Source organism: Leguminivora glycinivorella, chromosome 11 (genome assembly GCF_023078275.1).
Source record: "Leguminivora glycinivorella isolate SPB_JAAS2020 chromosome 11, LegGlyc_1.1, whole genome shotgun sequence".
In the NCBI taxonomy this organism is placed as follows: Eukaryota; Metazoa; Arthropoda; class Insecta; order Lepidoptera; family Tortricidae; genus Leguminivora; species Leguminivora glycinivorella.
This window is the reverse complement of record NC_062981.1, coordinates 6,518,770-6,539,558: the sequence shown is the minus strand read 5'-3', so window position 1 is coordinate 6,539,558 and position 20,789 is coordinate 6,518,770. Positions and strand designations below refer to the sequence as shown.

The window sequence follows — 20,789 nt, the reverse complement described above, 5'->3', positions numbered from 1 at the left end:
GATGGAGGAGGCTTTTACCCTCAAGGGATCACACATCAATATATAATAAACAAAATAATATAACAAAATAAATATGGGATGTGTGAGAACAAAGCTAAATAATAATAAAAAAAATACTATGGGTGTTAGGTGACGATATAAATACTTATGTGTATAGATAAAACTTATATGCATAAAAAACATCTACATTCACATCTAAACTCAGTAGGCCTAGCACACGATTGCCGCGAGAGTAGGTCGCCGCGAGATAGATCACATGTCTACTTCTAACCGTCTATCTCGCGGTGACATACTCTCGCGGCAATCATGTGCTAACCCTGCAGGAACAAATACCTGTGCTCATCACACAAATTAAATGTCCTATAATATAAATAAATCTTTCTGTGTTAACATAATACAAGTCCGTTTTGTGTCCTGTTTTCAGTTAATTAATTTTTATTGGAACAAACAAGCGGTTAGTCTTGGTCTCTAATCATGAAGTATCATTGTTTTTTATTAATTTGTTGTTTTGAAGTTTAAAATAGAATTTAAAAAAAAAACATGCTGGAAAACAAACAAAAACACCTCATTTTTTTAAATTTCTTAATTGACTATCTTGCCGGACCTAAGAGTGTTTTCTTTCACATTGACCGATCCTAATGTCAGTTGGATAGGACTATTGATAACCATTCATTAGCCGGGTCCACACAGAGCGAGGCACGCCGCGAGGCAATTTCCTCGCGCGGCAACCGTGCTATGTAGACGTGCCTCAGCCGAGGCAGTGCGTGCATTTTCCTCGGCTGAGCAACCTGCCTCGTGCGAAGCACATCTACATTGAACGTTTGCCGCGTGAGCACATAGCCTCGTGGCGTGCTGGCGTGCCTCGCTCTGTGACCCGGCTATTATTAAATGGACTTATTACCATTGGTCATTTCTAGCAGCTATTTTCTTCAAAGGTAATCAGACAATCCGATATTGGTAAAGATGGAAAGACTCATATGTCTTTGCATTACATATTCTATAGAATACAGACAGATCATGAATTGCCAATCTTACCTGATGCTTAGGAATCTTAGAGCAGCCCCTCTTGGTCTTTGTTGCATTGCTGTCTGAGGGTGGGGGCTGCGTCGGTGGCACCCCAACACCCTTGGACGACTGTAGCCTGGTCTTTACCACCTCTAGTGGACATGTCACCACCGCTCCTGCTGTTCCGGCCACTCTGCAATAGTAATAGGCAGTGGTGAGAACTTGGTATGGTCTCACACCAGAGAATGAAGACCGCGGAAAGTGGAGAAGATTAAGAAGGACCTAAGCTGGAAAAATGCTAAACACCCTGAACATAGTTCAGGTGAACTAAGCCAGCCAGAGCTCAGCAGCAGCAGCTCAGTAGCAGCTGAGTAGGAGCTCAGGGTGTTAGGCATGGGGTGGGAGGAGGTTACCCGAAATGCCTGCGGAGTAAATAGAGAAATATGATTTGGGCCCTACACCCCAGCAGAGGGTAACAGGAAGCAAAAAGAAAAGAAGCCAGCCAGAGTGGCCAAACACACACTTTTATTCTCAAAGTAAACTTATAATTGTGTTGTTTTCGATTATTTAACTGATGCAATTAATGTATTACTTAGGCAAGTTAATGTAACATTGCCAAAATAAATCAAATTGGATTCTTACAAGTCAGAATCAGAACTACCATACAATTTCTACAATAAGGTTTTATTTATACTTAAATGACCATTGAAATTAAATTATATGGACAAATAAAAATATGAATACCATGTTAAATTAGATTCCCTACCATTTTTATTAGACTGTTGAAATTGTGGGGTTGTACATGTACAGTATGAACCAAGAAAGACTTTTATCCAAGCAAACTGTTCTATGCAATTTTTTTTATTCATTATACATATTTATTCAAACATATCAAATTGATATCATTTTAAATTTATATGAGCTTATAGTTTAGTTCCCCTGAACTGGTGCTCACATTTGGGCTTTGAACTAAAAACAAACAGACTTTGATATCATTCTAGATATAAAAGAACCTACTAAAGAAAGTACTTACTGTGCTCAGTCATTATTTATTTTTTTATCTTTTACCACACAACTTTCAGCCACACATAGAAAATGTAAGCAGAACAGAAAAGTAATGTCTGCATCTCCATGATGCAATATATTGTGTTAGTTGAAAGTAGATATAGGAAATATATAAATGAAAATAAAAAATTGTAGGCTTTTTGTAATAAATAGGCAGGTTATTATAGTTCATAAATAGAATAAAAACTAGTATGCCATGATAAATTACCAAAGAAAGAAAAGTTTAATAAACTTATTTTTATCAGAATAATATGAAGAGATCACCATTAATATGAATGTAGAATAAATTATCAAAAGCATGATTAATTAGATTTATCATGCCGTTTCAAGGCATACCTGTTTTGTGATAAGAGTGTTTACCAACTCAATTTGTACAATACATATAAAAATCTTTACTTTATTTGTGACAATCCATAAGAAAAGGGCCCTTATGGCGGTTTCTAGTTACGGAGATATCGACGTTTTTGTAAAATCGTTCGAAATTATCGATTTTTGAATTTATGCAAAATAGTAAAATATACGAATAGACGTGCAATTGTAGCTTGGTTTCAGTAGTGTACGTTAAGTATTTCTATATTAAAATTCAGCTTAAAGTTTAGTAGAAAAGGGCCCTTATGCCAGAGCGCGTTCGAAAATATGAAAACTGTTGTTAAAAAATGTTGTAATTACTTACAACTTTTGTTTATAAGTTAGTTTATGTTATATAGGTACGATTCAATGAAGTACTTTGATACCTAATTTAAAAATTACCCGATTTAGGTACCTAGTCGTCACTTTAAAATAAAAATCTTACTCGTGAGTAGCTACTAAGTGCAATCTATAAATGCATTTATTTATAATAATTTTTTATAATTAATTTTATAATAATTAATTTATTTATAAATGCAATTATAGGCACAGTTGATGCCACGTGGCAATGTTGCAGCAGTTGACGGTACGTAGTTTATGAATGGTCCCTTATTGGTGACATTATCGGTGGTAAGATGTGTTTTCTTCCGATATACTAAGTGTCTTAAATAATTAAAAAACAAATATTAAGAATTACAAATCGATCTGGTAGGTACTGTGTGAATTAATAATTATAATAAACGTTTTATGAGAATTACTGATTAATGATTAAGATTTTAAGTTTACTTCATATAACATTTTTTCTTTGGTATTCTGTTATAATACAAGATAAGTAACTAAAATAATAAAATACATTAGCAATGAGTAATTTTTATCTGTGATGGTCATAAGGGCCCTTTTCCCAAATGTATGGGAGTCAATAATTTGTGATTTTTATGTAACTTTAAAAATTTATAAATAAAAAAATAAGACATGCAGAATAATTCTGACACTTTAGTTATAAATGTGTAGACTGATTAAATATAATTTAGAAGTCTCTATACGAAAATTATTATTATTATAGGAGCAGATGTTAAATATTCTAATTGTGATATTCTGATTAAAATATACATATTTAATGAACCATGGGATTTTATTTCTATCCTTAAATGTAAGTTGAAACATATATAACTATGTACTATAGTTCAGATAGCAACATATTAGAAGAAAAGCCAAAAAAATATGTTTTCCTAATTTTTTCTTATAAGCGACTTGCCCTAATCAAAGCTCGATTTTTCATGATCTGGAAGTCGATGAAACACAATCACAACTGATTCTCAAAGAAATGTACCTTGAGATACACAATCAATCGTCATCTATGTAACTTCCAATGGGAACACCCTTAAAGTGAGTTTCAAACTTCTTTTCACGTTTTCTCAAAAGTGCAATACTTAGCATGTGTATGCTTGATGATTTTTAAAAAAAAAAGTACGTGGCCTAGGGCCATGATTTTTTTGTATTAGATAGCTTATTTAATGCAGATTTAGGATCTGTGCCTAACTCAATACCTGCCATAAGGGCCTTTCTGTGATGGATTGTCACATTTATATCCATATTGTTATGCAAATCCAACACAGTAACATGCTGGCGATCATTAATCAAATATTACACGAGGATATTACACATATAGAATAGAGATGTAAATAACATTGGCCACATGTTCCACAACTCTCGACAGTGCGGTACGCATGTAGGTATGTCAACAATGATAAAAAATGATATCAAGAATTATCAACTCCGTATCTAACTCACCCTCCGGCCAGAAGATGTATTGCTGTATCCCTTTGAGACATTTTAGCGCCACCAAAATAATTACATGTCTGCAAATTGCGACGGTCTATAAATAAACAAAATGCACCACCACTTATAGCAACGAACCACGCACCGCACGTATACTTATATATCTCAATACGCTTCTTGGACTTCCACAACTTATCTTTACTCGATTGGAAGTTCACTCGCGTTAACAAACTCAGGAAATTATTCAGTTGGAAATTTATACGCAGTTATCAAAATTCGGCAAAAAAACTTCGCTCACATCACAACATCACTTTTGCACGTCCACCGCCGTAATGTTTACGCACACCATGATAAGGCTACACGTTATTACTCACACACAATAACAAAAATATTGCCAGTGTTATTATACATGTCCAGTTATTTTGTGTGAAAACAGTATTAAATATATAAATAATGGTTGTTAATATTTTTTTATTCGACAGAGATACGAACCGGTAACTTTGAAGAAGTAACAACAAAGAAGGGTTTAAAATGCATATTTTAGGGCTAAACTTTATGTGACATATACAAGTTGAAGAAATTTCACGTGAGGCAACATTATAAGCAGAGAATCTCAAACTTTCAGTTAACGTAGTGATTACATTCTCTTAGGTGTAACCGGCAGCATTAATAGTAACCAAAGATATATGGAATTATTCTATTTTCTCTGATAGTAACAAACAAAATAACGTCCCATTCCCATGTTGTAAAGTTTTAAAACTTTTTTGAATAGCACAGAAAAACATAATAAAATTACTTAAATACTTGTAATTTGTACGTAGGTACTCTGTATGCTAATGTATTATCAACAGCAAAAGTGCATGGTGAATTTATCAACGAATTCATTGATAATTTCTCCATGCAATTTTGCAGCTGATAGTACAGTCAACCAATTGGAACCCTAGACCACTGTAGAACTATGTCAGTCACAGTGATGTTATTAATCAGATTGTAGGAAATCTCTTACCGCTTGTCATGTTGACATGGTTGTAGAGTGGCCTAGGGTTCCAATTGGTTGACTGTACAAGCGAAATACACAATTGTGAACTCTCATTGAACTCATATGCACGAGAATAGAAATATTTTTTAGTAATTGGATACATTGACATAAATTTAAATTAATGTTCAATATCTATAATACTTTTTTAGGTATTTATATACTTTTAACTTTTATTTCACTTCTATTTTATTTAGTAAATAATGCGTCCATCAACTGTATTTGTTTTAATTACATACGTACATTAAGAGTTTGCTTAATTTAAGTGTTATATCGACACTACTTTGAAAAAAAGCTCTTGTCTTATCTCACAATGCTACTCAAAGTTGAAACGCAGTAACTTTATATGAATCCCATACATAGTGGTGGTGGTGCGTCTTCATTCGACACCCCTGCTGGGGTGTGAGTGGCCCCTTCAGCGCTGGGCGCTGTGGGGGCTGTGTCGGGAAGTCATACATAGTTATAGTTACCACTTTTGTCCTTTCACTGATAGAAGAAGTCACAAGATCTTCTCAAAGGAGTGACGATATGTTATCAAGCTCCCAAAATGTAAAGTAAAGAAATTATCAAAATAATGTAGTCATTTCATAACAGTTTGAGAGCCAGCGGAGAACAAGTGACGTACGTGACTGTTATCACGACGTCACTGTTATAAAATCAAAATCTTAAAAAATTATAACATGTAAAAGAATTGAATACAATAATAATATAGTTTTGTATGTTTGTGTCTGCCAGTGTTTTATTCATTTTATGCAATATTTATTTATATACTTTTGAGAATTAGTTTTTATTCCTTATTGATCTGGGTCGTTTTAAAGTGTGTCTGAAACAGTGTAGAGGCTCTTAGTGTTGCCAGGTACATCAAAATAGCTGAAGTTCATTGGAAACAATATGGATAGCATGTTATATATATATATTTTGAGTGCGATCTGATTGCATGGCGATGGGCGGCTGTGAGAAAGGAATGCTTGAGGTTTTGTGAGGAAATGGATGCTAGGCCATCGAGTGTAATGTGAGGTACTTAGTGTTATATTGTGTTGTACCTTTCTAATGTTATACGTTGTTATGTGTTATTTAAGTTTCATGGCGTATTAGCTCACTGTAATGTCATGTTAACGTATCGACAAATAAAATAAATAAATAAATAAATAAATATTTGTGATGTAAAAGTATTGTACTACTACTACAATGAAACAATAATTCAACGACATAATACAAATTTTTAGTCGAAAGAACTACAATTAGTTCGGATTCATTATAAACATATTGCGTATCATAATAAAATTCTAAGACGTATAATATTTGGATAGTAACGATATTTTTTTTTTAACTATATAATGTTTATTAAACTGTGCTGTACTCTACTAGCACCTCAACCAAAAATATTCCATACCATTGTCTAGTTAACTTTGGATATAAATGATATAAAATACTATTGCAATTAAAGTACTGTTTTGCGATTATTTTACAAACATAAGTGCAACACCATTTTTACAGTGCGCTGTCATTCCATGGTCATGAAAAAAAAAAGTGCGCTGTCAGTTGTCACAGCTGACAGTGACAGCTGTCAATTTGCAATTTGCACTACCTACACCTACCTTTAATTGCATAATCTCTCATTTATATCATTTTCATTTATTGTTGAGACTGATATTGTTATCTTTAGGTGCTAAAGGCGACTAAAAAAGCGCCGGTTATCAAACGCATTCATACATCTCATAGTTCGACTTCAACTTTCACCATGTTCGCGTCTCGGCAGATCGGAAACTTGATGTAAATTGATAATGTATTTTGTTCTCGCCGATGTCGATTTAGCCTATGCTTTGCAATTACTTGCTAATTATTCAATGAATCAACATGCACTGCGGAGTTTGAACAATAAATAACTTCTTTTTTTGTAGGCGTGTGGCTGGAGCGTGCCGTCAAAAGCACACACTGCCAGACCTGCCGTATGAGTACAGCGCCCTGGAGCCGGTGATCAGCCGCGAGATTATGGCGCTGCACCACGGCAAACACCACGCCACCTATGTTGCGAACTTGAACGCTGCTGAGGAGAAACTGGCTGCTGCACAAGCTAAAGGTAAGCTAAACACTTGTATAAATAAAGAATTGTGTATATGTGTGTTCTCTTTACGTTATGTGCCTTATGAACATGATTATTCCTATTTCCAAGCATGGAAGTCCTTGTAAATTTTAAATTTGTGCATTTTATCTGTATGAAAGTTTGTAATTTAAAACCTTGTTCTTAGAAACTATGGGAAGAACTCAAATTATTTTTAACAAATATTTTGATTTGTGTATTTAAGTTGTCACACTACTCTATATGAACCCCTAAGATGGTGTGACAGGGTGGCCTAGGGGTTCATGGCGTTAGCCCGGATTGCTAAAGACGCCGGTTCGAATCCGGCCTTCGCTACTGGTGGTGTCCGTAATTTTTTCTTTAATATATGACATCTTATTTCGATTTTTCTTGTTCTTAGAAGGTTAAAGTTATTGATTTTCCTGTGTGACATAAAAGTAGCATACAATAAATAACTTTCTTGTAAAGTCCTATTAAGTTTACAATGTTTACATTCAAACCTAACTCATTGCTAAACAATCTTGAAGTTCTTTTATTGATTTATTTAAGAAGTTTTTCAGTAAAATTCTTTTCTGTTGTCATTAATGATGTAATTAACATTTATTTTCCCATTATATTTTGTCTGGAATTGACAGCAGCAGACACAGATGCCATGGTTAGCTTACTCAGTGCGGTGAAGTTTAATGGAGGCGGTCATATAAACCACTCCATTTTCTGGTGCAACATGACGAATAGAATGACTAAACCAAGTTGTAGCTTACAACAAGCTATAGAGGAGTTAATATTATTTTATTTCATTGAATTATCTTTATTTTTTTTAGTTAGTTTTAGTATAGATTAATTTCATTAGGGTAAAATTTAGTCGCATTTAGTTGAAGTTTCTTAAAAATACCCATAGTACAGTTAGTTATGATTATGGAACTAATTTTGGAAACTGGCATGATTTTAAAAACAGATAGTTTGAAAACCTGGCTTGTTACCAATTTGCCAAGGTTGTTAATATTCTTTCTTAGTGGATCTTTACTGGAAGAAATTTTATTTGAATTTCAAGTTTCTACCTTCTGTGGCTTAGACAGTGCATTGTCTATTAAGACATAAGCAATTCTAATTTAATAAAAAAATTCTACTGTTTATCATAACCTAGCTACAAAATATAGAGTTTATTCTGAAAGTCACTGGAAAATTATCTTGATTGCATCCAATAATCCAATTTTTTGTCAATGTGTATTTAATTACCATTCCATGAATTTCAAACAGGCGACATTGACACCGTCATCAACCTGGCCCCAGCCCTCAAATTCAATGGCGGTGGTCACATCAACCACTCCATTTTCTGGCAGAACCTCTCCGCCAACGGTGGCAAGCCTTCCGACCAGCTCACCAAGGCTATCAACCAGTAATACAAGTTTTAATATGCATGGACTGTTTCTGGCTTTTGCTTTTCCTGGTTACCTACTGACGATTTGATTTACAAGATCAATCTTTAATAGCACACAACATTTTATTGTGATAATGTAAGCATATGGTTCTGTTTGAGGTGAACAGAACCATTATTAACCTAGCGGTGTATCGAATGGCGCGCGAGAGCACAAGTTGTGCTAAAGGCTAGCGTCCAGTTCGCCGAAACGAATCTCAATAATTCGCCTTCTACATTTACTTTGAAACTGCATCCATTGGCAAGGCGAATTTTTGCGATTCAGTTCGGCGAGCCTAATGGACGCTAGCCTTAAGCCGCCTCTAAAAGTCAATCTAGAGTGTTGTTCTACTTGCATCAGATCTGTCATTTGCAGTTGTACCTGACTGTAATTTTATTAACCTTTTGAAAACTGTCTTCAGCTTCAAATTCTGAGCTCTATTGCACCTACTTTTTTTTTACATGCTCTGTAACGCTTCCTATACTAATACTACCTGAAAGCTTTTCATTTATGTTAAGCGGCTTTGTTTTATCAACCTGTTTGTTTAAATTGTCTATGATAACAGTTACCCTTGACGTGTCTTCACTAATCTCTGTTCCACCTGATAGCTTGAGGTCACCTTTTTGTTGGCATTAACCCTTGTGAGATTAACATTGCTTTGTTTATACCGTAGTTACTTACTGCTTGTATTGTTATAGCCTAGTGTACATACCTTTAGTTTATAGGAGTTATATTCGTTGTAAAAAAGTGCTTTAGTAATTAACGATACACACAAACTACTCCAGTATATAAAACTGAGCCCTTTTACTATTAGATAATGTAGTAAGTTTTACTTAGTTTTGGTGGTGGGAATAGGTGGTCGTATTTTGTGCTCATGCCCATACATTTTGTTTTCTCTAGTTCTTTTAATTTACCATCTGTTTCCTGTAGGCCTAGCACTCGACGGCCGCGAGAGTATGTCGCCGCGAGATAGACGTCACGTCTTCTTCTAAATGTATTAATGACATAAGGACGAGTAGTCTATCTCGTGGCGATATACTCTGGCGGCGATCATGTGCTAACCCTGCTGAGAGAACTACAAATATATCCATAAGTACCTAAAGTGTGCTATGAGCCATGAAATATTAGCAAATAAATGAGTGAGCCACTTTCTTCGTAACCGTCACATTTTTGACGTAATAAACTTATAGAACATTTTCGCATGGAACAGTTTTAGTTTATTTTTTTTTAATTTCTACTGATTCAAGGGTCCACCCAGACCGAGGCTTGAGCACATTGCCTCGCGATGTGTCTCGTGTGGTCCCGGCTATTTATGTTGGACTGCTTGGACTGTTATTAATTCTTCTATAAATGTTTCCAGGGACTTCGGTTCCGTAGAGAACATGAAGAACCAGCTCGCGGCCGCGTCTGTGGGCGTCCAGGGCTCGGGCTGGGGCTGGCTCGGCTACAACAAGCAGATGAAGAAGCTGCAGATTGCCACCTGCTCCAACCAGGACCCGCTACAGGCCACCACTGGTAACTATACAGTCACTGGTAACTATACAGTGCCGTAGAGAACATGAACCAGCTCGCGGCTGCGTCTGTGGGCCTCCAGGGCTCGGGCTGGGGCTGGCTCGGCTACAACAAGCAGATGAAGAAGCTGCAGATTGCCACCTGCTCCAACCAAGACCCGCTACAGGCCACCACTGGTAACTATACAGTGCCGTAGAGAACATTAACCAGCTCGCGGCCGCGTCCGTGGGCGTCCAGGGCTCGGGCTGGGGCTGGCTCGGCTACAACAAGCAGATGAAGAAGCTGCAGATTGCCACCTGCTCCAACCAGGACCCGCTACAGGCCACCACTGGTAACTATACAGTCACTGGTAACTATACAGTGCCGTAGAGAACATGTACCAGCTCGCGGCCGCGTCTGTGGGCCTCCAGGGCTCGGGCTGGGGCTGGCTCGGCTACAACAAGCAGATGAAGAAGCTGCAGATTGCCACCTGCTCCAACCAGGACCCGCTACAGGCCACCACTGGTAACTATACAGTCACTGGTAACTATACAGTGCCGTAGAGAACATGTACCAGCTCGCGGCCGCGTCTGTGGGCCTCCAGGGCTCGGGCTGGGGCTGGCTCGGCTACAACAAGCAGATGAAGAAGCTGCAGATTGCCACCTGCTCCAACCAGGACCCGCTACAGGCCACCACTGGTAACTATACAGTCATGCTGTTATATGAACAACCTTATTCATATTTTGAGACTACTCTTGCTTTTGCTTAAACCTAAATAAATCCCGTAGTCTGCGATTTGAGTTAAATTTGCAGCATTTTATCGATTTATTAAATTTTTGTTTCATAATTTTACCGTTTTCTAGTCAGCAATAATTTGAATTTAAATCTTTAAGGCGATTTATTGCATGGTCTGTAGAGGCCTAAGTAATTTTGCCTGGGGGGCGTCCATTAATCACGTCATACGTTTTTAGCTTATTTTAGACCCCCCCGCCCCCTTGGTGATATTTGTTGATTTTTCCATGACCCCCTCCCCCCATCTATACAGTATGACGAGATTAATGGACGCGTCCCTGGATATAAGTTCTGTAGACCAATTCTTTCATTTTTACAATTAAATATGGCCGGTGCCCATTACTCGAAGCTACAAGTTACAATTTACAAGTGGCAGTCAATGTCTAATATGACAAGTTGGAAAGAGACTTCCGCTTGTAACTAGTAATTTTCAGTTTTGAGAAATGGGCTCCTGGATGCTCATATTTTATTTAAAAGAATAGACAGGCGCGTTTTTTGGTTGTGTATGAAACTGTTATGACGACCGGTCTGGCTTAGCGGTAGTGACCCTGCCTGATAAGCCGCGGTCCCGGGTTGGAATCCCGGTAAGGGCATTTATTTGTGTGATGTGATGACTTGATGAGCACACATTTATTTGTTCCTGAGTCGTGGATGTTTTCTATGTATATATGTATTTGTATATTATATTATATACATATATCGTTGTATGAGTGGGTACCCACAATACAAGCCTTCTTGAGCTTACCGTGGGTCTCAGTCAATCTGTGTAAAAAAATGTCCTATAATATTTAATTATTTTCAGGTTTGGTGCCTCTTTTCGGTATTGACGTCTGGGAGCACGCCTACTACCTCCAATACAAGAACGTCCGGGCCGACTACGTGAAAGCCATCTTTGACGTCGCCAACTGGGTCGACATCTCGACCAGATACGAGAAGGCCCTGAACTAAACTGCATTTATGGTTTAACCTCTTTAGATATACAAGCTTTAATCACATAGTGATTTAGTTGTGATACCTGTGAACATCATTATAATTTATAAGTGAATTACAATTGAGCGTTTTTTTTTGCCCCTTGTAATAATTACCTATTCCCTCTCTTAATTTAATAAAATAGTTTATTTTAGTTCATGATGGTCGCTCTTACTTAGCCAATAAAAAGCCAGTCGCTGATATCGGAACAAGCTGGCACAGGATCATGATGATGACAAATGTTTTATTTGCGCTAGCCCTGAGGATGCATATTGGAATGCTTATAACCTTCCCATCTACGTAGTTAAGCGAACATAAATGTCTGAACACGATTCTATAATATTCTAATTCAACAACAAGAGGTTGTAACTCAGCTCGGTATGTACCAAAGAATATAATACTCACTAGGAGGTATGTACGTAAAGCCTGGCAAAAAGTGACAGCAACGTAGTGTCATCCCGTTTTCTCATAAATTGATTTGAAAGGGACGAGACTACGATGTTGGCATTTTTTAATTTTTACTCTTTAAGCTTCAAGTGAAAACGTTATGTGCCTCTCTTTCGCTCCTATACAGAGTGGGGCCTGTAACAAAGGCGAAGAATTGAACTGTAGGCTATTCTCCTTATACTGATCAACATTTGTTCAGTGACTTTTAAAAATTATGAAGTCTTTAAATTTTTAATTTTTCATACAAAATAAATATTAGCTTCAATGTACGCCATTATTGTTGTCATTGACGTTGTCTGTCACACTTTAGACTTAACAGAATTCGCAATACATTACCTCTTAGAAAAAACTTTCAAGGGTGATAAAAATCAAAATACAAGTTATTTTTAAATGTCGCCGAACAAATGTTGATCAGTATAAGGAGAATAGCCTAGAGTTCAATTCTTCGCCTTTGTTACAGGCCCCACTCTGTAGATTCGTTTAAATGGATTCATCATAATCAAGATCATAATTCATAACAAAATAAGCAGTATGTTTCATATTTTTATTTAAAAAAGAGAATTTACTAATTCACGTCGTGTGTAGATACCTTTCTGTGACAACTTTGACAGTTCTCTGAATGACATACATGCTTCCGTTTAGAAACGAAAAACGCCTCAATGAACAAGCAATTTCGTTTCGACGTTTGTTCGGAGATTTGTGTGTTGTGATCGAAAATAAATAAATAAAAAGACTATCCCTGGACATTCGTACTTTCTGACTAAGTATTCGTATCCTGTAATATCTGGACTTTTCGTCTGTGAAGAGGTAAGTGTCGATTTGTATTTGTAATACGCAATTTAATCGCTGAAAGTTGAGTGGGATCACATAGAAGTGTTATTGATTTTTCAGTGGACTAACCAGACGTTGCTACAATTTCAGGAGATTGTTCTTTGAATGACAAAATTAAATTAAATTAGTATTCATTACTCTCTTTTAATTATGACTCCATGCTCCGGATAATAAGAATATATTTGTTAATTATGGAGTTCAGAAAGGAAGGTCGAGAATTCGGTGTTTCGTAAAGAATTAACTCACCGTCACGCTGTGTGAATATCTAGGTTTTATTCCGTTGGCTACTAAAAATAGTATATATTAACTATTTTGATGTAAATGAAAATGAAATATTTATTTTTCAAGTAGTGTATTTCATAGAGATAGATGATAAATACATGAATTATGTTTGATATGATTCATCATACACAGTTAGGTAAGACTATTCATCTACATATGTCTGCCAGATGGCCATTCCTCCTCTTATATAGATATTGGAATTTCTACTAAGTGGAATTGCAATTACTATTATACAAAGTCACAATGTATTGGTTGATTTCATAGTATTCTTTAACTTGGTAGTTTTCTGTTATTGGCTCTACTCTACTTTTTGTAGTATAAATTAAAGTATGAGTAATGCTACTATCTCTTTTGTATTACAGACAATACTGTTTTTGAAGACAATTAAATATTACTATTCATTTATATGGTTCCGAGTCATGTTTGTAAAAAGATATTATGATATAATATTTTCACTCATATTATGAGCAGTATTAGTTCTTACTGTTCTTAGCACCTAAGACTAACTACAACAGCAACATTATTTCTTAACATACACACACAATTCTACACTTCCAGTTTATTTTCTTCCAACCCCTTAATAGGCAAGAGTGGGTCTGAAACTTGAGCAGTTTCATACACTCTGCCTAATCCTTTTGGAAATACAGGTGTGAGTTTATGTATTTATTTATGTAGTTTATTTTGTTGGAATCATCTTCTTATATTGTTGATTTTCTTTGAAATCTATTAAAAAAAATTTTTTTTTACATATGTCTGTATATTCCTTAACTGATCTCGCACCCCACCACAGATTTTGTGAAAAAACCATTCATAGTTTCTTTACATCCCCAATGGCAGATATTCCCTAAGAACTACTAGACCCCGGGTCTAAATAGGCATGTTGTCGAGAGGCGCTAACAAAGTGCATGGCTGTCAATTTGAAGGTTTCTAAGAATATGGCTAGTAGTTACTATAATCACTATGTGCCGGTCTGCGATCTAAGGCAGACAAGACTGCAAATCCACCACTGCATCCGAGATAAAACAATACAGTGTGATTACCCCAATATGACAACTGAGAATGAAATAGGTGCATAAGTATTTATTTCAGAAGTCAATTAGCCATTTATTTCAGTTGATTGTGAGGAAAAGCATTTTTACAATGCAATAACACAAAAATTATGCCACTTACTTTCCTATACAAGGACAGGAAAATAATTATTGATTTAATTTGTACCAATATTTTTACAGTTACAGGAAATAACATTTGGTTGGAAATAACATAATTATTAAAAAAAAAACACAAATTACCTAAATATTAAAAGAACTTTCATATTTTTTTTTGATATCTGTACGAGTATTTACAGTCACACTGAGGGCCAGTTGCATCAACCACATTTGACAGACACATCATCGTCACGCAGCAGACGTCTATGGAAGTTCCCATACAATAAAATTTAACAAACGCTTTAACGGTGACAGACGGTTTGATGCAACCGGCCCTAAGTATATGTATTTGCTGAACATTAGCAATGTAACGACGTAATACAAAACTAGAGTAACCGGCGATATAGTTAACAAAGTATGTTCCAATTATAAATATTGCATTCCAATTAGCTTCGTGGAATGAGCGTTTGCCGCCGGCGCCGTAACGCCTGCAAATTATCCTGCCATGCGACATAGTGTTGGGTGAGTGTGATACTATACAGCACGACCACGGATGATTTTATTAATTCTGTTGCGGTACAAATTCACGAAAAAAAATGTACTTTTTTGTACCTACGTTTAAAAAAAATGTACCTTTATGGTTTTGGAGTTTCGACATAGGGGCCGTGGTCGTGCTAGGTAGGTACTCCCTGGCACGACCACACTATAAATTTCTGTTGCAGTACAAATTCACGAAAAAAATGTACTTTTTTGTACTTACCTTTTTAAAAAAAATACCCGCATGGTTTCGGAGTTTTGACATGGGTTGTGGTCGTGCTGGATAAGTACTTCCTGGCACGACCATACTATATTTATGTTTAATTTGATGGTCAAATGAATGTTAAACAAATGTTTAGAAATTGTACTTTGTAAATTACTTCAAAAACTTAATGTGGTCGTGCCAGGTAGTACCTATCCTAGCACGACCACAACCCATGTCGAAACTCCGAAACCATGCTGGTTTTTTTTTAAAAAAGGTAAGTACAGAAAAGTACATTTTTTTTCGTGAATTTGTACCACAACAGAAATTCAAAAAATCATTAAATATTGTGTGGTCGTGCCAGGGAGTACCTACCTAGCACGACCACGGCCCCTATGTCGAAACTCCAAAACCATAAAGGTACATTTTTTTTAAACGTAGGTACAAAAAAGTACATTTTTTTTCGTGAATTTGTACCGCAACAGAATTAGTAAAATCATCCGTGGTCGTGCTGTATAGTATCACACTTGGGTGAGACTCGAGTCGAGTCCTTTGACTCCTCGGCATTGTTCGTAAGACTCGAGATCATTTTTAGACTAGGGTTGGCCAGTAGGATGGTTGAAAAAAAATACATTGGTATTGATTTTTATTTTTAACTAGCTTTTGCTCGCGGCTTCGCGTTAGAAAAATACAAAAAGTAGCCTATGTCACTCTCCATCCCTTCAACTATCTCCACTTAAAAAATCACGTCCATTCGTCGCTCCGTTTTGCCGTGAAAGACGGACAAACAAACAGACACACACACTTTCCCATTTATTATATTAGTTAGGATTTTTTGATCTGAATGCCAGTACTTTATTTCCCTTTTTAGGGTTCCGTAGTCAATTAGGAACCCTTATAGTTTCGCCATGTATGTCTGTTCGTCCGTCCGTCCGTCCGCGGATAATCTCTGTAACCGTTAGCACTAGAAAGCTGAAATTTGGTACCAATATGTATATCAATCACGCCAACAAAGTGCAAAAATAAAAAATGAAAAAAAAAAATGTTTTATTAGGGTACCCCCCTACATGTAAAGTGGGGGCTGATATTTTATTTCATTCCAACCCCAACGTGTGATATATTGTTGGATAGGTATTTAAAAATGAATAAGGGATTACTAAGATCGTTTTTTGATAATATTAATATTTTCGGAAATAATCGCTCCTAAAGGAAAAAAAAGTGCGTCCCCCCACCCCTCTAACTTTTGAACCATATGTTTAAAAAATATGAAAAAAATCACAAACGTAAAACTTTATAAAGACTTTCTAGGAAAATTGTTTTGAACTTGATAGGTTTAGTAGTTTTTGAGAAAAATACGGAAAACTACGGAACCCTACACTGAGCGTGGCCCGACACGCTCTTGGCCGGTTTTTTTTCCTTTAGGAGCGATTAATTCGATTAAACAAATAATAACTATGACTTTGATTACCACCTATTTTATGTACTGTTTATTTAGGCAAAATCTACCTAGACAACCGAGTATTTAATTGAAAGCTTGAGATATTTTGAGTTAAAAGCTAATCTAGACACAATGAACGATTCTACTCGGAAGATTAAAAAAAAACAGTCTTTAAAAAACGAGTGGAATTCCTCTACACTCCACAGGCTCGAGTCACTTCCGATCCTTCCAACACTAGCCATGCGTTCTCCTAAGTTAATGGGTCTAACCTACCTCAATTGCATTATGCATAACTATAATAACAGGTCGGGCAGTGGGAACGTGTAGATAGGTCATGTTCGGTGTTAGGGACGTTAGGGTGTCCAGCATTCGGTTGCGTTCTTGTTGTGTAACTTGGAATGGAAAATCCTTTAGTATGTCAATTGCATTATGCGCAACTATAATAACACGTTTAGGCAGCAGTATAAACTTGTAGTTAAAATAAATAAATATTGGGGGACACCTTACACAGATCAACTTAGCCCCAAACTAAGCAAAGCTTGTACTATGGGTGCTAAGCGACGATATACATACTTAAATAGATAAATACATACTTATATACATAGAAAACATCCATGACTCAGGAACAAATATCTGTGCTCATCACACAAATAAATGCCCTTACGGGGATTCGAACCCAGGACCGCGGCTCATCAGGCAGGGTCACTACCGACTGAGCCAGACCGGTCGTCATGTTTTGTGTTAGGGACGTTAGTGTCCAGGATTCGGCTGTGTTGCCTGTGTTGCTTGGAAAACCCTTTTAGGAACGGTTTTGGTGTTGCGGAATATACAATTGGAAGCTATTAAGCAAGGATACATTGTTTGTTAATGATTAAGTTCATCTACTGATTAAAATTAAATGAACTTATCATTAATTCGTCGTAATTTTAAAGCCTTGACTCTTAAGTTCTAGAATTAAATATAAACCTGCAAATGAATGCAACTATCCTTACTAGTCTTGAAACACGGACACACTCGTCGATAGGTATCGCGGCGGCGCCTCACGCGAGCGGTGAATGCACTTGGATCCATACACTATTTAGGTTCCCTGTCTTAGTCCTGTAGCCTGCATTGCGGACAGCTCGAGTTGAGTGACGTACGCCAGATGAAACGTAACAGGCGACGTCGCTCATGTGTCCATCCGGGCTCGACGCAGATTACTGGGAATCAAAGCCATATGTAACTCCGTATAGACGGATAAAGTCTAAGAAAAAAACGTACCTCAAAGCGCCACGCACGGGAACGCTCGACTAGATGGCGCTAATATTAATATTAAGCTAACAATATGGGCCAAATTGTCGAAACTGAGGTTCAAAAGTTTTAAGCTTGTGTCGAGAGATGGCAGTCTGCACTGTGATTACACATTTTACTTTGAGAGTAACTCTCAATAATACTCGATCCTCTTTGCTGGGAATGTACTATCAGCTGCAAAAGTGCATGGAGAATTTATCAATGAATTCATTCATAATTTCTCCATCCACTTTTGCTGCTGGTAGTACATTCCTTGTTTGCTAAAATTTCCGAGATTAAGGGGTTGCATACAATCGTATTCCTGCCGAATTTCCGCTGTACTGTAGGACCTGTAGGTATTAGCCGTTACATAGTTTACCCACAACCAAAAAGCCGTTTAGGATTTAGATATAACTTTATTTAGATGATGTTTCGGTTGTCGATGGACGGCGGTGATCATCACTTACACTTACCATCAGGCGAGCCGTTTGCTCGTTTGCCTCCTATCTCATTAAAAAAAATAGACATAATACTTGTAGTATAATACGTGACTAAAGTTTGCTTTAATTAGTTTAAAATACTTTAAAAATTGCTTCGTTTCTATTTTAGTTCAGGACGTTTATTATTTATTTCAAAGACAACTCTACTACTTCGTCGAACTTGATCTAAAGGACGCAAAGACGCAATGTTGTGTAAATAATACTGAAATGTTCTCTATTCCTCTTACCTTGTACGCACATGAGAAGGTTTTCAATGTTATCTATTTGTTCAAAGTTTTCATTGTTATTGAGTATAGAAGGCCGCTCAATTCAACTTCGACAAGCTTTTAGGTATGCCTTCCACGGTCGGAAATCGGAATAATTAAATAGGAATTTCACAAATCGGAGTAATATCTACAGAAGTACAGACCAACTGAAAAGATATAAAGATAAAAAGTAACGGAACTAAACGTTTTCATGCTTTGACCTTAATAGTATATCATTTATATTTGATGAAAAATAAAATAAAGGGTCTCTTAAAGGGTCCACAGAAAATCAGCATCGTTGCAGTAAGTGGTCCGACGCCTTCGCCTCCGACACATGCTGAGTGGCATTCTCTTTGAGAGCACAAAACAATATCTACATAGGTACAGCCTGGCAAAAAAGAAACGTATAGAACAGAGGGCTATTCTATATACTTACGTAGGAAAAAGGGACGGCTCTATGAGGTTGCCACTTTTTAATTTTTATTATGTTTCGCCAGGCTGTCGCAATGAAAAAGACTATTAGGTATTGTTAACAATGTGTAGTTTAATATAAATTTATTTTGTATATGCAAGCGTATTATATGCAGTGCTTTTTAAGGCCTTAGTCTGTAAAAAACCGTAGGGGATTCTCAGCATTGAAACAAATGGAAGGCCAGTGCACTATTGTGTCATTAAATACTTAAACATCCTCAAAACCCAGCTGGCCAGACGAAGCCAAGCCAATGACCTTATCCACAAGCAAACCCATGTTAGGGGAATGAGCGTGTTGACGAACTCTAAATGGAATCAGGATATTACCCATCTCCGAGATCGAGGCAGTCTTTTACTCTTTTTCCGTTACTTCCTGATTACTAAGTAGTTTATGGTATGAGAGAACATTTGTTATGACAAGGGTTGTTTATGAGATATGTCATGTGCGATTGTGCACACTTAACCTAAATAAATAGGACATTGATGATAATTTTGGGCTCCGACAAATCTTTTGTGGGGGGTTTATAGAGCTTGTCTTTTAGTTTTTGTTATAGGCGAATAAAACTAAATCAAACAGGGTGTCCACTTTCTGGAAAGTTAAGGAAAGTCAGGGAAAAGTCAGGGAAGCTCATAGTGGTCATGGAAAGTCAGGAAAAGTCAGGGAAATGTTTTTCGCTCGCGTTTAGTATTTTCCATTTCATCAATTTTAATTCCCTTTATTTTTCGTGAAAGTTTTATGAAATTTAAGATTTTTTTGGAAAGTTTCCGCAACTTGCACATAACTACTCTGCTCTGATAGACTAGATACTCCATTTTGTTTCCTATGTTATGTACATAATAACTACTATCAGCCCCAGGGACGTATAAAAGGGGAAAAAATTTCGCTCTCGCTGCGCTCGCGATGTTTTTTTCTGGTACATTAGGTTACCCAAGGGCGCCGAAACTCAAACTCGCTTTACTCTGATAGAGTGCACAGGCCGGCACTGGTATAGCCAAAAGTAAATGGCGATAACTAACTACAGATTTCGTTAATGTTCGTTTTATAAAACCAGAAATTAAAGTTTTATAGTTAACATAAAGATAAAAAAACCGTAGGTATAAAAGTATGAACTGCCTTGCAAATTTTAATATTTCGTACCTTAGGAAACAAACATATTCCAGAAAAATTTTTTTGTGACAAACAGACACGAGTGATCCTATAAGGATTCCGTTTTTTCTTTTTACGGTAAAAAATTTTTTTTCAGGTTTTTTTTTTCAAGACAGGAAAAAACCGTTTTTTTTTTGCAACTCTAAGCAAAAGTGGTAAATTTAGTTGAATGAAAATTTGGTCAGGGAAATTTTCTTAAATGGTCATGGAAAGTCAGGGAAAAGTCAGGGAATTTTTTTTGGGTTTAGTAGTGGACAGGACACCCTGTCAAAGATTCTTCAACTTTCTGCGGTCA

At 36.5% G+C, this 20,789-nt stretch overlaps 3 protein-coding genes across 14 annotated transcripts in view; 2 read left to right on the top strand and 1 right to left on the bottom strand.

The window, feature by feature from the left end:
- LOC125230904 (mitochondrial carrier protein Rim2) overlaps nt 1-4,555 on the bottom strand; it is a 37,733-nt gene extending 33,178 nt beyond the window's left edge. The window contains exons 1-2 of one of the 3 annotated variants that reach the window (XM_048136184.1): nt 4,210-4,555; nt 1,036-1,198 (exon numbers count right to left, since the gene is read on the bottom strand). In XM_048136184.1, coding sequence (XP_047992141.1) covers nt 1,036-1,198; nt 4,210-4,250 — 204 coding nt within the window. In that variant the 5' untranslated portion in view covers nt 4,251-4,555. The remainder of the gene's footprint in view (nt 1-1,035; nt 1,199-4,209) is intronic. The other 2 variants (XM_048136183.1, XM_048136182.1) reach the window with 2 other exon arrangements.
- A 2,255-nt stretch (nt 4,556-6,810) lies between these two features.
- On the top strand, nt 6,811-12,062 carry LOC125231407 (superoxide dismutase [Mn], mitochondrial). The gene is made up of 5 exons (XM_048136853.1): nt 6,811-7,006; nt 7,135-7,313; nt 8,571-8,709; nt 10,089-10,243; nt 11,814-12,062. Exons 1-5 carry the CDS (start codon nt 6,975-6,977, stop codon nt 11,957-11,959), a joined length of 651 nt encoding a protein of 216 aa, XP_047992810.1. The 5' UTR covers nt 6,811-6,974; the 3' UTR covers nt 11,960-12,062.
- A 1,044-nt stretch (nt 12,063-13,106) lies between these two features.
- Nucleotides 13,107-20,789, top strand: part of LOC125231271 (kinesin-like protein unc-104) — a 172,451-nt gene continuing 164,768 nt past the window's right edge. For all 10 annotated transcript variants that reach the window (XM_048136709.1, XM_048136710.1, XM_048136702.1 and 7 more), the window contains exon 1: nt 13,107-13,234. The gene's annotated coding sequence lies outside the window, so the exon portion shown is untranslated. The remainder of the gene's footprint in view (nt 13,235-20,789) is intronic.